The sequence below is a fragment of the Hyla sarda genome, chromosome 4, assembly GCF_029499605.1.
Source record: "Hyla sarda isolate aHylSar1 chromosome 4, aHylSar1.hap1, whole genome shotgun sequence".
Taxonomy (NCBI): Eukaryota; Metazoa; Chordata; class Amphibia; order Anura; family Hylidae; genus Hyla; species Hyla sarda.
Window position 1 is genome coordinate 137,598,020 of NC_079192.1, and position 18,173 is coordinate 137,616,192.

Below are 18,173 nucleotides of genomic sequence, written 5' to 3' on the forward strand. Positions count from 1 at the left end.
CCGCCCTTCCTGCAGATAGCTAATCTACCTCAGTAGTAACCAACTGTACAAACAGATCAACATTGGGATTTATAGATATGGGAGGAAACTTACAAGATTTGGGTAGTAGTATCCTTTGAAACCAGCCGTCATCTGTGGGGGTACTGTTCATCCTGTAGATCCTGAAGTGCTTGTAGGGCTATTAATTCATCGCGTGAGGTGCAGAAGTATGCATCCCTCTGGGTATGGAAAACTTTCTTAAAGTTGAGTTTTCTGGCAAACAGTTGGAGGTCCTTGATGATCTCAAAACGATCAATGCTATGGGTGTGTGAGAAGTAAAGACTAGAGATGAGCGAACTTACAGTAAATTCGATTCGTCACAAACTTCTCTGCTCGGCAGTTGATGTCTTTTCCTGTGTAAATTAGTTCAGCCTTCAGGTGCTCCGGTGGGCTGGAAAAGGTGGATACATTCCTAGGAAAGAGTCTCCTAGGACTGTATCCACCTTTTCCAGCCCACCGGAGCACCGGAAAGCTGAACTAATTTATGCATGAAAAGGCATCAACTGCCGAGCCGAGAAGTTCGTGACGAATCGAATTTACTGTAAGTTCGCTCATCTCTAGTAAAAACCTAAACTTAGAACCTTTTAACTGTGTATCAGACAGTTGTACATTAGATAAATTAATTACCTTTATAGATTTATGTTGATGGTCATGTTGAGAAGATTGATCCGCCTTTCTTCTGGTGGTTGGCCCCCTATATGGTTTTTGCATTCTTCTATGTGTCTGTCTTCTTGAAGATACAGATAGTGAAGATATTCCGGAGATTAAGTCCTGTGATGTCTGGGATGAAAGCAAAGTACTTCTAGATCTTATGTCATTGTTCCTGTTGTCTTTCACATTATATTTCCATTGTTATACCCATTGGTTACTATAATCTGTGAGGTCATGTTGACATTTTTGGGATTTAAGATCCTGAATGTGTTTCTCCCAAATAGGAAATATCTCATTTCTTTCTTTCTGGAAATTGTCATCATCCTGTGGTGTTGATGTAGCTTTGAGTTGTTGCATCAGGTTCTCTATCTCACCTATTAGGTTCACCAGACTCCGCGTATTCAATTCAATAATGAGTTGGATAAGTGACATTGAGCTTCTATGGCAAGTCTCCTCCCACTGTTGGGCAAATACTTCATCTTCTTTGCCATAAGCCGGAAATGTCTGTCTCCTAAGACCTCTATGGAGCAAACCTTTGGTTTTATACTGTTCTGGGGATGCCTTATTCCACCAGATTTTTATTTTGTGTAGTAAACTCTGTATAGTTTTCTTCAATTTTTTTGTAGCTTCTTGGTCCGAACAAGCTGCCTGAGACACTGTTGTGTCAAATAGATTCTCGACTTGGAATTGCCAAGTCAACTCACGTGCTGAGAAATCCATCACATAAGAGGAATAAAAGTGTGTACTCTGCAAAACACAGGAAATAATAATTATCCTATAGGCTGAATGGCGATCTGAGACTGAATGTCATATGGTCACAAAACTATCCACACCAACAAATAGACCATAATGAACAAATGTGCAAGTAAAAAATATATATTTTATTGAAATACAACCATAATTAAAGCATATAAAACACAAATATAGCAGCAGTACAACAGAATACTCAGGCAGAAGAGTAGAGGATGGAGGCATAAATATATGTTTATGCACTCATATGGCGTGAAAAACAAAGGGGCATGTATTGAGCATATACAGGAGCATGAGGTCCCACGAACAGCTAGGTGCACATGCGCATTGCGTGATTGCGGCTGCCATATTGGCTGCAGCTGAGTCACATCGACCATGTGACCTCCACTTCCGGCCGGGGAGACCTCCACTTCCGTTCTTACGAGTGCAGCTCTTCAGCTGTGTCTGGCGAGTGTACTATGCGCTGCATATTAGCGGCGGTCGCGTTCAAATGACATGGGAACCAATTCCCAGGAGTCAGTGTGAGTACCACTTGCGTGTTTGATTAACCTGGAGTACTGCGACTTGTGATTGGTGTGTAACCCTTATATACTGACACCAGGATATAGTAGACACGCCCCATGACAAAGCTATATTGCGAAAACGCATTTGGGGTAGGAGGTAAGAGGCATTGTTCTTTAGGGTGCATGATTATCAACAACTTTTTTTTTTTTCCCTTTTGGAGCTTCCTCCAATGCTGCCCGGGGCCTGCGATTTGGTTATTTATCCTGTTGCTATCTGTGTGGCAGTATCCTTTTACATTTACCTGGAGACCTACTGCTAGTTTTTGTATAACATATAATTTCCTGTGTGCACCTAGCTGTTCGTGGGACCTTATGCTCCTGTCTATGCTCAATACTCCATATGAGTGCATAAGCATATATTTATGCCTCCATCCTCTACTCTTCTGCCTGAGTATTCTGTTGTACTGCTGCTATAAATGTGTGTTATATGCTTTAATTATGGTTGTATTTCAATAAAATATATATATTTTTTTACTTGCATATTTATTTGTTCATTATGGTCTATTTGTTGGTGTGGAATGTGTATATATGTCAAACTGTATTGTATTCATTTATGTAGGCAGCAGTGAAATGACTTATTCTGTTTTGGATTATAGGCCAGTTCAAGTAACTTTAATAGTCAGATGGATTCTACGTCTCCACATAGACCAGGAACTGATACAGACCAGAAGATTCAGAGTCTGCAAATGGAAAAGCAGCAACTGCAGCAAGAAATTGAGGTAGAATAGGAGTATTTGTTTACAGTGGTTATCGCACAAATAGTTTGGGAGGTTGGTGGGGTGGTGTAAACAATATTGTGGTGCCACATAGTGTTTCTGCTAGGCCTCCTGTTTTGGAGGTGTGCAGCTAATCTTGCTTTGGTAGGCTGTCTGATAAACTACACCGTTCACTCTCCTGAATTATTTTGTGTGCAATTTGGAGGATGGATACTACGTAAACATTTGAGGTGAAAGAGCAATTTAATTATTACTTTGGGTAACAGGATTCTGTTGCCTGAGTTTATGTATTCCTGTACTTTGCAGGTTAAGAGTTTTGTGGGATAACCCTTCCAAACGAATACAAAAGAACCTTGAATTATGGTTTGGCTAAGTTAAAATCTAGTGTAGGGGTAGGGTCACATGCCGTATTTTGCTTTGTATTTGCTGCTGTGCATTTTCATACCCATTGAAGTCTATGGGTAGCAAAACCAGTTGCAGAAAATGTGCAGAAAAAATGGCACGTGTGACCCTATCCTAAATGTAACTAATGCAAAGCATGTTATCTTTAGCTAAATTTTTTTTAATTGTTGAATAGCGTTACTGTTTTTTTCTATAGAAAAACTTGCTGCATATCAAAGAACTCGCTAATAATGAGGAGAAACTGAAGGCAGCAAACCAGCAACTCTGCAGTGAAATGCGACAAATGCTTGAAGACTTTGATAAAGATAAGAAGGAATCTATTGAAAGGTGAGCTTAGTTGTGCTACTTGGTGCTGTTCAATATATGTGATGCCATATGTTTCTATATTTAAGGCTACAGCCTCTTTCTACAAATTGTGAAAATCACTGTGAATTGAATCCTTGTTCTCCTTAGATGTGAGCGCACATATGAACATCATCATGACGACATTAAGAACCATATGAGAATGGAGCTGGCTGAGCATTTTGAAGCAGAAAAGAACCAGCTATGTCAGGCTTATGAGACTAAAATGGCTAATTTACAGTAAGACCTTTAGTAACTTTAATAAATTGGTGTTCATTGAAGGGTTATTATCATCTCAGGCATGTATGGCAGGAATATCCATTTGATATGCCATAAATGTCCAATAATGTGTCTCAGACCTCTTGGACCCACAAACTGTCATCTTAGTATGTGTTGGCCAGAGGTGGCAGGGATTTTGCAAATATCTGTGTGGAACGTTCATTTCTGTTCCCATAGAATTTAAAGGGAGGTAAAATAGCATAACACTGCGTAACTAAAGTTATGGAAAGTACAATACTTTTAATTTTCCACCATAATATAGAGGTCAATCATGGTTTATAAACCATTGCAGGTCTAAGATCATTGACTTGACTAATGAGATGACCGCAGTGCAAGAATGTTATATAGCGGTCTGTAAAGAGAAGGACGCTTTAGAAGATAGTATGAAGAAAGAATTTCAATTGAGTGAAGAAAAGGTAAGCTGAACTTTTCATCTGTTAATATAAAATATAGTTACAATGCCACAACAAAAATTTAATTTAATGTTTTTTTCTCGGTCGCTCTTCATTGGGGGACATCTTACTGATGGGTATAAGCCCTTGCCACTAGGAGGCACTGACACTACGAAAGTCTCCTCCTCCCTGGTGGGATATACCCGCCCACTGGAAGTGAGGTAATCCGTTTTAGCTAGTGCCAGTAGGAGGCAAGACACAGGAGATCCCCAGACCTGGTCTTTTTTTTTTGTTTTTTTTTTTTTTTTTTGTTACTACTTTCTAGTAAGGGCTGTTTAGTTTTTTTTCTCACCTCTTTGTTTCCCTTTTTCAGGTGGGGGTTCAGGAGCATGACGCTACCTGTTCCGCCATATGCGATGAAGGGGCACAGGCATGGAGTATGTACTGTTAACCCCTTCTCGCCAACAGACAGCGCCTTGAGGTAGTACCCTGGGTTCGGATCCCCCACTGCTCCTGCTCGCCCCGCTATCATAGCCTGGTATGATGCAGCGTGGCCATAAGCTGGTTGAAGACTCCTTAGGTGAGCATAGAAGATGGCATCCGCAGGTGAGTATGTACCCCTCCTTCCCTCTTTAAATAGGGACACTGTTCTTTATTACAGGGCTCGCTCAGGGTGGGTTTCATGGGAGGGCTGTGTGTCTGCATACTATGTCCTGTGGAGGACAGCCGCTGGCCTTTTGCAGCAGCTCCCTCCACAGTTATTCATTTCTGGCTCACCTCTGAACAGCCTTGCTGTTTCTCCTTTTCGCCAGCTATGTTTTTCTTCACTGCGGGGGTCAGCAGCCTGCTGGGAGCTTAGCCGGCAGGAGTCAAGGGCTTTGGCAGCACATGGCTACTCTTTTTCACCTGAGCCAGCGCACTGCAGGAGACCAGACTGCACCTACTCTCTTGTCATGCACCTACCTGGCTTGTCATGTGGACCCTATGCAGGGAGAAGGGGATACAATGCATGGCTCCTAAACCTCCCCCGATCTCCCTGGGTGACAGGGATCCTATTCATGGCTTCTAGGCTTCACTGCCCTTCCAAATGCATCAAAGGGGCACAGTTATTGCCTATCTGACGGTGTCCGCTTATCACCAGCGCCTAGAGGGGCACCCATTACGCCAGACTGTTGTCTGCACAGTTTACGCCGTTGTCGGGCTACTGCGTGCATAGCTGTGACTTCCCGTACCTCACTGTTGATGTGAGGACTCGTGCCTGCAGGAACCCTCTGACAAAGGAACTGCTGCAAGTCAGCCAGTAATTAGTCTGCATGGTCTTCTAGACCATCGCGTCGCCCATAAGATTGGCCACACTCCTGTGCCCCACTGTCTGTGGGAGGGTTCAAAGGAGTGTTCCCTTTTGTGCTCAGGAATCCTCCACCAGTGCCTGGGTTTTCTCTCGACCACCCCTTGTTTTTCCATCCATTAGGGGGGCTATTTCGCTGAGCGCTATCTTCTGCCGAGATGGAGCCATCTCTCTCCTCTTTATTTTTTTTATTTTTGGTTATGTACTGCTGCTCATGCAGCCTTTGCACTCTCCTCTCTTGGAGGAGTTTACACACACTCTCTGGAAGGGTGTGTTTATCCTTCCCTTGACAGTGTCGGTTGTGCATCACTGACACCACAGTCCTCCTGTGACCTTCCTGTGTCCCATACCTGGGAGTCTCTGGTAGGTTCTCTTTTTTTGTTTTTTCCGTTCGGGTCATCCAGATTACACCAATCGAGCTAATTTCGCCATCAGGGTGCTTGTGCGGGCCCCTGGGGCAGGGTTTTTGGGTCTCCAGATGTTCGGGTCATCGCTCTTATGCACCAGACTTCTCTAGAGCCAGTTTTCGACTTTATTTTTTCCAGTTGTTTTCTGGTCTCCACCTCCTGTGCTCGCCTTCAGCTCAGGCATACGCTGCTCTCCCTGGCGTCTTTCCGCCATGTTCTCTTTAATCGGTCAACTCTGGATGGGGTTCTCTTTTTGTGCCCTTTTCAATCTTTGTTTCCCAGCCGGGCTAGCCCTCTGTCTGGTTCTGTGTTCCTTAGGGTTGATATCCTACTTCCTTCCGGGATGGTTCCGGCCCAGCTGACTTTCTAGTCAACCTTTTTCTTGTCTCATTGTATGGTCCGTAGGTTTAGTCTCTGCAAAAGACGGTCCCTTCCCTTGGCGTCCTAGTCCAGGTGTGTGGGTGGGGGATCTTCCGGTAGCTCAGTTTCTGGGCCTCAGTTGTCTCTGGCCTGGGGTCTCGTCCCCATCCCTTATGGACAAGTGGGTCCATAAGGGACCTGTTTCTCTTTCTCTAGTGGTTGTTTTTCCCCACCCTAGGGGACTGCTTTGGAACATCCCATCAGTAAGGTGTCCCCCAATGAAGAGGTAGTGAGAAAAGGAGTTTTTTTTTTTTTTTTTTTTTTTTTTTTTATTGTCCGGGTGATCTTTTCTGGTTCTTTTTCAGTGAATCTTTTCCTGGGTCCTTTGGACTTATTGTCCTCTCCTATTGCTTTGTGACAAAACTGATTATCTCACTTCCAGTGGGCGGGTGTATACTGTCAGGGAGGAGACGACTTTTTTTTTTTTTTCCCCTAGTGGTAAGAGCATATACCCATCAGTGAGGTGTCCCCAATGAAGGCTACGAGAGAGATTTTACTGTGAGAACAAAGATTTTTACTTTTTTTTTTTCTAAGTGGACAGAGAAATTGATACAAGATACTGAAAAGTCTTTGAAAACCTTAAGAGCAGAGCTAGAGCTGAAGCACCAGTCATCATTGTCTGACGCAAAAGCACAGTGGGAAAAAGAAAGGGAAAGCGCAATGAAAAAACAAATTGATGCACAGTTGGCTGTGGCAAAAGACAGCTGGATAAAGGAGAACCAAAAGGTATTTAGACAACTTCAAGCCATATAGAATTTATAATAGAAAACCGGAAAAATAAGTAGTCTTATATGTTGAAAATACATGTGAAAAAATCATATAGGTTAATGAGATTTTCCATGATTAAAAAAATCATTGCTGCTTTCTTCCAAAAGCAGTGCCATACCTGTCAACAGGTTGTGTGTTGTATTGCAACTCCACCCCTTTAACTTCAAAGGAGATAATACCATATTAAGGGTACGTTCCCACACGGCGTATTTGCTGCGTATTTGCTGCTGCGTATTTTATTTTCCCTGTTGAAATCAATGGGTAGGAAAATATGCAGCACCAAATACGCAGCAAATACGCAGCAAAATACGCCACGTGGGAATGCACCCTAAAGCAGCAGTGTTTTCTAATCCTGGACGACTTCTTTGTCTAACCCCGATTTCTAAACCAAGAGCTTTACAGAATGCTGACCCTGCAGTAGGCATTGTTCCTAGCACACTACACTATATAGCTCCAACCAGCTATAACTGCCGTTGCCTCTATACTCATGCATGCTAGTGTGACAACTATTTAGACTCTCATTGAGTGTGTGTGTATGTATGCGTGTATTTATGTATGTATGTGTGTATGTATGTGTATATGTAGATGTGTGTGTATATATGTGTATATATATATATATATATATATATATATATATATATATATATATATATATATATATATATAATATATCTATCATAACAAAACAACTTGGTATAACCAAACACTATAGAAGAAACCAAGTAGACTTCCACTTAGATAATAAAAAAATACCTTTTATTAGATTACACTTAAAAACAGTATCTCAATAGGGTAATGATGTAAGCCAAAATTACAGAGATAAACAAGCCAGAAATACAAAAACGGCTACAATGTTGTATACCAATAAATGGGAATCATCCATATGCAGTGATCACATTAGTATTAGGTATCGCTCAGAGACTAGGCATCATGGGAGGCACCATGTGGCATGTTCCTTTCCCCATATGGGGGTCACTACCACCCTTACTGTCCCTGTCGCCAAGTGTTAAAGTCTGCAATCACTCACCCATATCAGTGGCTGGATTTGCGCAAATGATTACAGACTTTAACACTTAGCTACAGGGACAGTAAGGGTGGTAGTGACCCCTATATGGGGATAGAAACATGCCACATGGTGCCTCCCATGATGCCTAGTCTGAGCGATACCTGATACTAATGTGATCACTGTATATGGATGATTCCCATTTATTGGTATACAACATTGTAGCGGTTTTTGTATTTCTGGCTTGTTTATCTCTGTAATTTTGGCTTACATCATTACCCTATTGAGATACTGTTTTTAAGTGTAATCTAATAAAAGGTATTTTTTTTTTTATTGTCTAAGTGGCAGTCAACTTGGTTTCTTCTACAGTGTAAATTGTGCCTAGCGCGGTGTATTAGTTTTGCTCCATGTTCCTTTTAAAGACTACATTTCCTTGCTTAATTAATGAATTATTCTTTAATCATAAAGTTATTAATGAATCTGCAAAAATATTTCATTTGACATGCCCTACAGGTTTTATTTCATTTGTGGAGATGGGAATATCCCTTTATTATAGATTGTATATACATTTTAAATGGTGTTGAAAGCTGTGCATACATAAGTAACTGGAAAAAATTTATAAAGTTCCTAATGTGTGGTTATTAAAGGGACATTCTTTTTATTTTATAGTAAAATTAGGTGGGATCTATAATTATCCTTGTGAATGATGTTAGTTTATTTTTGCTGTTCTTTATGTACAAAACACCTTCTGGAAGGTCAATAGTTATTTAATGGATACATTGTTTCCCTTTTTAATAGAAAAATGAATTAATAATTCAAGATCTGGAGAGCCAATGGAGACATAAACTGGATAGAGCAGTCCAAGATGCCAGAGCAAAGTCTCTGCAGAACTTAGAAGATTATGCTGTTCAAACAGAGGAGACTTTCACTGCTGAACAGATTGATGAACTTAAACTTCAACTTCAAAATGCTATACAGGAAAAAGAAAAGGCTGTCCGGGAAGTCCAAATAGATCTAGAAAAACAGCATAGGGAGGATATTTCAAAGCAGGTGAGCTACCTGCATGGTCTTCAGAATAATTTGTTTTTCTGACCCTTTTGACAGTTTCACATAAAGCATATTTGGCATTTTTGTACTGTTTTGTACTAGAAATTGTTAAACCCCGTAAGGACTACTGGGTTTTTGTATTTTTGTTTTTTCCTAATCGCTACCTAAAAAATCATAATGCTTTCAGTTTTGCATCTACAGACCCATATGAGGGCTTATTTTTTGCGCCACCAAATTGTATGTTCTTGTTTATAATTTATTATTCCATTTCAATAACAATAGTTATACATTCTCCATAAAATTACAATTCTATTTTCTTCACTTATTATCAATATTACACATTTTTTAACACCTCCCCCCTATAGACTTCTCAAGTCTGGTTCCAGTGCCCTGTCTGACCCACATCTATTCTTATTAATTTCAATAATCCCTCCTCTCTCCTCCCCCTCCCTCATCCCACACCCACTCGCTGGTTAAAAAGAAATTAAAAGAACACCATATATCTATACGAAGAGAAAACTAATATTAGTCCCAACTTAGTCTGGGCCCTGCCACATTCATGTGGCAGAGCCCAGGCCCCCAATAAAGGAGTGGTTCTTCAGGTGGTGACCGCAGACCACTTCTCATTTCCCATGCTTCCTGGCTGATGTTTTGGTCACACTTGAATGCTGGCAGTGCTTTCACTCTAGTGGTAGCATGAGACTGAGTCTACAACCCAGACAAGTGGCTCAGGTAGTGCAGCTCATCCAGGATGGCACATCAATGTGAGCGGTGGCAAGAAGGTTTGCTGTGTCTCTCAGCATAGTGTCCAGAGCATGGAGGCGCTCCTGGGAGACAGGCCAGTACATCAGGAGACGTGGAGGAGGCCGTAGGAGGGAAACAACCCAGCAGCAGGACCACTACCTCGGTCTTTGTGCTAAGAGGAGCACTGCCAGAATCCTGCAAAACGATCTCCAGCAGGCCACAAATGTGCATGTGTCCACTCAAACGGTCAGAAACAGACTCTATGAGGGTGGTATGCGGGCCCGACATCCACAGGTGGGGGTTGGGCTCACAGCCCAACACCGTGCAGAACGTTTGGCACTTGGCAGAGAACACAAAAATTGGCAAATTTGCCACTGGCGCCCTGTGCTCTTCACACATAAAAGCAGGTTCACACTGAGCACATGTGACAGTCTGGAGACGCCGGGGAGAATGTTCTGCTGCCTGCAACTTCCTCCAGCATGACCGGTATGGCGGTGGTTCAGTAATGATGTGGGGTGGCATTTCTTTGAGGGGGCCGCACAGCCCTCAATGTGCTTGCCAGAGGTAGCCTGACTGCCATTAGGTACTGAGATGATATCCTTAGACCCCTTGTGAGACTATATTCTGGTGTGATTGGCCCTGGGTTACTCCTAATGCAAGACAATGCTAGACCTCAGGTTGCTGGAGTGTGTCAGCAGTTCCTGCATGAGGAAGGCATTGATGCTATGGACTGGCCCGCCCGTTCCCCAGACCTGAATCCGATTGAGCACATCTGGGACATCGTGTCTTGCTCCATCTACCAATGCCACGTTGCTCCAAAGACTGTCCAGGAGTTGGCGAATGCATTAATCCAGGTCTTGGAGGACATCCCTCAGTCGACCATCCGTCATCTCATCAGGAGCATGCCCAGGCATTGTAGGGAGGTAATACGGGCACGTGAAGGCCACACACACACACACACACACACACACACACACTTCTGAGCCTCATTTTGGCTTGTTTTAAGGACATTACATCAAAGTTGGATCAGCCTGTAGTGTGGTTTTCCACTTTGATTTTGAGTGTGACTCCAGATCCAGACCTCCATGGGTTGATAAATTTGATTTCCATTGATAATTTTTGTGTGATTTTGTTGTCAGCACATTCAACTATGTAAAGACGAAAGTATTTCATATTAGTTCATTCATTCAGATCTAGGATGTGTTATCTTAGTGTTCCCTTTTAGTTTTTTTGAGCAGTGTACATGCGCCAAAATTAGTATGTGTAAAATTGTCATCTTCTGACCCCTGGACCTTTTTTTATTTTTCCATATACTGGGATGTTTGAGGGCTCTTTTTTTTTTTTTTTTTTTTGCGCCGTGATCTGAAGTTTTTTTCTGTACCATTTTTGTTTTGATCGCACTTCAGATCGCTTTTTATGCTTTTTTTATTTTTATTAATTTTTATTTTAAATTTTTTTTTTATTGGAAAAGGGGGGGGGATTCAAACGTTTATTAGGGAAGGGGTTAAATCACATTTATTGACTAGTTAGTTATTTATTTTTTGCTGATAGCAACCGGGACCTGCTGGGTATGAAGCACGCTCAGCTCCTGAGCGTGCTTCACATACCTGGAGCCGGCGCAGGACATAAATATAAATCCTACGTCATTAACAGGTTAAAGAGTACCTGTCACCAAATAAACTTTTGTAAACTAAATCCGGCTATGTTTCCTAACACCACTCTGACCTTTAAAAAAAATAATAATAATAATAATAATTCAGAGCTTTATAAAGCTTGTGTATCTTACTGTTCTTCTTGCTCACAGAGTGCTATCTCCCAGCAGAAGAAAGTGGGCATTTCCCAGCAGGCATGACATCACTGAAGCCTGCCGGGGGACCACTTCCACCCTCACATCCTTGCAGCGCTGTGATGAAAAGACCTCCAGCTCTGTGCATCTTTCAGTGAGGCTTTGTGCAGCTTTCAGTCTGTGTAGCTTTTACTGAGGCTCTGTGCAGCGAAGCACTTCCTGAGTTTGGTCTCCTGCCAGGCCAGGAGGATACCAAACTCACTGTATTAATTGCTGCAGGGAACAGAACAGAGCTGCCTAGTGGCCATTTTTTTTCTATTACATTTTAAACATCTTTATGTTGATGATTTGAAAAACAAGTGAATTGGTAAGTGTGTGGTAATTACTCAAGGAACACTATATTAAAAGTTTTATTTGATTGGTGGGTACTCTTTTTGATAAAAGGAATCTGTCAGCTGTGATTCACGTTCCAAACTGCTGACACTGTTAGCAGACAAGGAGACACCTGGTACCTCTCTTCTGTGCTTCCTTAACTTTTATTCTCTGGGCCAAGTATTAAAGTGTTACAAAGCTCCTGAAGGTCTGAGGACTAGAACGCCTCCTTGCTCCCCCTTCCATCCTGGTCCTTGCTTGATTGACAGCTGAAAGACAAGCTCAATTTCCAAAGCTTTTTCCTGCGCTGTGCATATAAATTGTAAGCAGATATAAGCATTGGAAAAAGGGCTTTGCTTTCAGCTGGCTATCGATAAAGCAATGGCAGGGATGAGAGTGGGAGTGACGAGTCATTCCCCCCGTAGTAGTTTGGGCGCCTGGGAAAAAGGGCTGGTGACACTTGGCACCAGAAAATAAAAGCATTTTTATTTTTTTTTTTTTTTATGTTATGGAACCACAGAAAGATATATGAAAGGTGCCATGTGTCCAACAGAAGTTTGGAACATGAATTGCAGCTGACAGATTCCCTTTTAAGCTGTTTTGTATTCAAGATGCATCTTGAAGTGTATCCTCATCAATATATTTTAAACTCTATAGTACTGATTTCTTTTATTCAAAAAACAAACTATCAAATGCTGCTAGCAAACATTATGCCAGGCTTGAACCAGAAGTTTCTCTTTTATGAAGGTGGAAGTGCGTCATGCACATGAAAATAGGACCCACTATCTCCCAGCTTGGGAACTTGGTGTATGCAGCATTACACTCCTCCCTTTTTATTTTTTTTTTTAATTTTTTTAGGGGTTCTCTGGGACTGACACAGAGTACTTTTGACCTAAGAATTCCTATTAACTTTTGATTGTTTTTGGTTTGACAGGTGGAATTGGCTTTAACAAAAGCTCACAGAAGGTGGTTAGAAGAACTCACTAGTTTATCAGAATATAAAGCAAACTTGAGGCTTGAGAGAGAAAAATGGGAAAGGCTTCATGATCTTAATTTAAAGAAGCAGGTAAGTAAAGACATCTGCGTTTACAATATCATTTTGTGGATGTTATCTTTGCAGTAATACAAAAGAAAAATGTTGATTATTACCATGATTTCTGTACAGTGCCCTTATAATAGCTTATAAATCTTTATTTTGTAGATAGCTGATGCTGTTGCTGTAGCTGAAGAAAACTGGAAGATAAGAGGTGGAAAAGTTGACTACAGCAAGAAAGAAAAAGAACTGGAGGAGCAAATTGCATTATTAACAAAGGAATTGGAGCAAAAGAATGAGGAGTTTGAGGCACGGATAAAAGTAGAAGTTGGGGAAGCACGGGCTCTGGGGAACAAAGAGAGACAAGACGAAATTCACCAGATTCAGGCACAAAATGAAAAAGATTACCGCACATTTTTGGACGAGCATAGGGCAAAGATCAGCGAAGTTCTTTTGACAGCAAAAGCTGATTTCGAAAAGCAAAGAAATGAATTAGTTTCTCAAAAGCAGACAGAACTGACTGAATTTTATAACCAGCAACTCAAGCAACGGACTTGTGAAGAATCTAGGAGAATGCAAGATCACAATAAAGAAATTTTATCTGAAATTGAGCGACTTATGTCTGACATTCATGACGAAATGGTTGAAAAGCGCGTTCTAGATAATTTCTCATATACGTCAAGCAATTTAGATGTCAAGTTCTTGGAAAAGCTACGATCCTGCTTACAGAAGTCTGTCAAGGGGATTGCTTACAAGGCCATTTCAAATGCTAAATCTGAGTGGAATCAGGTATTTGTGTTATTTTGGTTTGTATGTTTTTAAGTGATGAACACAAATTGGGTTAGCTTTTGTGTGTGCACCAATTTACCCCTGCCTATTGGAAATGTTTTCCTTGATGTTTCAGAAACCTGATGAGAATTTTACAAATCGTGAACCAAAGGTCCCCATAAGTGCACAAGATCAATCCTATATTAGAAATGCAGAAGGTGCGCCCAAAAGTCACAAGAAGAACCTTTCAAACAGACAGCAAAATGGTAAATTTTTTTCCCTTCCATTTATAAAACCATTCTATAAAGGTTGTGTATCGGGGGTTTGAATCAGATGAATTGACCATTAGAAAGATTTAAGAGTAGTGATGAGTCACCTGGTTGCCTTTCTTGAGAGATGTAACATAAGTAATGCAGGGATGTGGAATTTGTATCACCAGATGCCCGGGACATGCAGTTCCGGGTGCCGGGCAGGGGAATTTTTCAGGTCCTTAACCCTACTTTGGGCAAACAGGGCCAAACCTGCAAGCCCCCAACAAACACGGCGGCGCTCACAGGGGAGTATGGAGCCTGTTCCGTACTCTGCAGCCCCTAACTGATTTCAGTAGCTGGGGGCCGTCACTAATAGCAAGCATGCGACGATCCCAATTGCTGCGGATGGCTATTAACCCTTTAGATTCCTGCTGTCAAAGCTGACCGTGGCGTCTAAAGGGATATGTGAATGCTCCCTGGTGGGCTAGAGGGGCGCTTTCTGTGATGATGGTAGGAGGAACGAAGGGGCCCAACTCACCACCTCGTCTTGGGTATCATCGTGGTCCGACGAGAGATTCCAGCAGAGCAAAACAAAAACCCTCTGCGGGGTATGGAGTGAGTGGGATGTATGCAGTATGCGGCTCACTTTCCCCTTTTCCGTATCCCCGAGGGTACGGAAATGTGAATGCAAAGTATACAGGAAAAAGAGGGGAATTGGGTGGAGCTCTTGGAGATGCATCCTGTGCAACGATGCCACCGCTGCACAGCAAACATCTCCAGGACGCACTTACTTGATCTCTGTGGACCTAAGGAAGGCGCTTGTTAGTGCCGAAACGCGTTGTCCTATTTCTATCTCAATAAATTTTTTGTCCTGTGCAACCGTGGCGTTTTAGTCCTGTTCTTTACAAGCAGAAGCGCTCCACCCAATTCCCCTCTCTTTCCTGTATACTTCGCTCTGCTTCCCTGGTGTCCGTGGCTCTGTCATTGATAGATCCTGGCTGGACTAGGCTATCAATGGATCGCATTGCACACAAATCAATGGAGTTCAATAGAACTCTATTGATCTGTATGAGGAATCTAATGATTCCTCCTAAAAGTCCCCTAAGGGACTAATAGTGTGAAAAAAATGTTCAATAAGTTTCAAAAGATACACATTAACCACTTCAATATTAAAAGTTCAAATCAGGCCCTTTTACTATATAAAAACATGTAAACATAATAAAAATAAACATATTTGGTATCGCTGTGTGCGTAATTGTAGGAACTATCAAAATATAACATTATGTATCCTGTACAGTAACGCAAATGTAAAAAAAAATACCAAACCACAGAATTGCAATTTTTATATCCCAGAAAAAAAAAGTTAAAAGCTATTAAAAAGTCAGATCAATACCAAAATGGTACTGATACCATTTTTGGCGCAAAAAATAGCCCTCATACAGCCTGGTATGATATATATATATTTTCAAAAAAAAATATATATATATTTTTTTTTTTTTCAAAAAATGCTACAGGGGTCAGAAATTGCAAGAACAAAAGTTCAGAATTTATTTGTTTTTTTAATTAGTAAAACATGACAGAAACTATACAAATCTGGTATTGCTGTAATCAGGTCGGTCTAAATAACATGTTCGCTCAACCACAAGGTAAATGGCATAGAAAAGAAAACCACCAAATCTGCAAAATTATCTTTTTACTATTTCAATTTCACTTCACCAATATTTTTGTTTCGGAGAATGTTATGAAAAAATTTAAAATGTATCATTATAGTAGTTAGTTATGGTTATTATAGGGCAAGGAGGAAAAAACTAGAGTGTAAAAGCGAAAATTGTTTCGGACTAGTAGATCGTCATGAGGGACTAATAGATTTTGCTCCGTTTTAGTCCCGTGGACAAGTAGTTTTATTTAATTACATTTCCACACCCCTGTTATGGGTATTAGATTTCTTGAGAGAGAATGTTGATCCAGGTGTGCATTCTGATTTCCATATAGGGAATCTTCAAGAAATGATTGCCCTAATATGACAGTTTGCTGGCCACCACCCCTGCTTTCTGGGTTTTATTTTTATTTTTTTTGCCTTCCTCTTTATCAACAATTTGTATGTGTGTGGATTTATGTATAAAATACAGGAATATAGGTGCACTACTGTGGTAGATGTAAACAATGACATTGGCTAACCCTCAACACTAATGTTAAAATTGAGTCATTAGCCAGTATATCCTTGTATGAAGGACATACCTGAGCCCGCACACCAACGCCAAGGTTTCTCAAGTGGCACGGGACCTAACCTACCTGTGCGTGATAAGCAAAACCAGAGGCCAGTGGGCAATTACGGCAGCATTAGGCCGACTCACAGCCTGCTCCCAGGTAACCTCCAGTGTGGCTAAGCACACATACAATGGGAGGAGGGAGGCAGACTACAAGCCCCACCTAAGTTGGCTGATATAGTTGCTGGCCTCACATGTGCACCTTAATGCTGCCTAGAAAGTGTTCAAGGCGCGCTACATATGGAGTTTAAATACCTCCAAGTTAAAAATTTAAACAACAAAAACGTGGTCTCAAATGGCTGGAGTTGTTCAACCCCAATTGCAGTTGTACAATTGTGCATTTATGCTGGGGGAGCAGATCCTGCCCAGGATAAAATTGTATACAATGGGGGATGCCTGCAGCAGACTACAAGCGCCACAATAGAATCGTACACCAGATAGACGGTGTGGATGTGTAACAATTAGAATAATACAGAAATTTAGGTGCACTACTGTGGTAGATGTAAACAATGACATTGGCTAACCCTCAACACTGATGTTAAAATTGAGATATTAGCCAGTATATCCTTGTATCAAGGACATACCTGAGCCCGCACACCAATGCCAAGGTTTCTCAAGTGGCACGGGACCTAACCCTAACCTACCTGTGCATGATAAGCAAAGTCGGGCTAATGCTGCCATAATTGCCCACTGGCCCCTGGTTTTGCTTATCACACACAGGTAGGTTAGTGTTAGGTCCCGTGCCACTTGAGAAACCTTGGCGTTGGTGTGCGGGCTCAGGTATTTCCTTCATACAAGGATATACTGGCTAATGTCTCAATTTTAACATCAGTTTTGAGAGTTAGTCAAGGTCTTTGTCTACATCTACCACAGTAGTGCAGCTAAATTCCTGTATTATTCTAATTGTTACACATCCACACTGTCTATCTGGTGTAGGATGCCATTTTGGTACTTGTAGTCTGCTGCAGGCATCCCCCATTGTATACATTTTTATGCTGGGAATTGCACCTTGCAATGGACTACAAGGGCAAGATCTGCTCCCCCAGCATAAAGGCACAATTGTACAACTGCATTTGGTGTTGAGCACCTCCAGCCATTTGAGACCTCGTTTTTGTTATTGTTTATATATGTATATATTCCTATGAATAGGTAATAAGTCTTACTGGTGGGACAACATATTCCAAGAGAATCTATTGGTTTTGTAATAAACTTCAGTAGATGAAAATATAAGCCTTTTCTCAAATACATATCATTAGTAAAAGGAATTGGAGACCAGTTTTACTTTTATTTGCGCAGACAAATTATAATAGTTATTAATCTGCTCTGGGAGATACCATCTGTGAGAGGAGAGCTGTTTTTAAGGAGTTCATCTGCTTCACTAGGGCATAGCTAGTTTAAAGGGGTACTCCATTGGAAAACTTTTTTTTTTTTTTTTTTTAAATCAACTGGTACCAGGAAGTTAAACAGATTTGTAAATTACTATTATTAAAAAATATTTATCATTCCAGTACTCATCAGCTGCTGTATGCTCCACATGAAGTTCTTTTCTTTTTGAATTTCATTTCTGCCTGACCACAGTGCTCTCTGCTGACACCTCTGTCCATTTTAGGAACTGTCCAGAGTACAAGCATATCCCCATAGCAAACCTGTCCTGCTCTGGACAGTTCCTGACATGGCCAAAGATGTCAGCAGAGAGCACGGTGGTCAGAAAGATAGGAAATTCAAAAAAGAAAAGTACTTCCTCTAGAGCATATAGCAGCTAAGTACTGGAAGGATTAAGATTTTTAGAAGTAATTTACAAATCTGCTTAACTTTCTGGCACCAG

The 18,173-nt window shown here is 41.3% G+C and overlaps 1 protein-coding gene across 3 annotated transcripts in view; it reads left to right on the plus strand.

The window, feature by feature from the left end:
- The window catches only part of CEP152 (centrosomal protein 152), a 98,323-nt gene that overhangs the window by 47,779 nt on the left and 32,371 nt on the right, over positions 1 to 18,173 (plus strand). For all 3 annotated transcript variants that reach the window (XM_056572264.1, XM_056572266.1, XM_056572265.1), the window contains exons 14-22: positions 2,600 to 2,722; positions 3,318 to 3,448; positions 3,575 to 3,703; positions 4,035 to 4,158; positions 6,844 to 7,035; positions 8,879 to 9,130; positions 12,964 to 13,095; positions 13,231 to 13,851; positions 13,967 to 14,096. In XM_056572264.1, the coding sequence (XP_056428239.1) occupies positions 2,600 to 2,722; positions 3,318 to 3,448; positions 3,575 to 3,703; positions 4,035 to 4,158; positions 6,844 to 7,035; positions 8,879 to 9,130; positions 12,964 to 13,095; positions 13,231 to 13,851; positions 13,967 to 14,096 (1,834 nt within the window). The remainder of the gene's footprint in view (positions 1 to 2,599; positions 2,723 to 3,317; positions 3,449 to 3,574; positions 3,704 to 4,034; positions 4,159 to 6,843; positions 7,036 to 8,878; positions 9,131 to 12,963; positions 13,096 to 13,230; positions 13,852 to 13,966; positions 14,097 to 18,173) is intronic.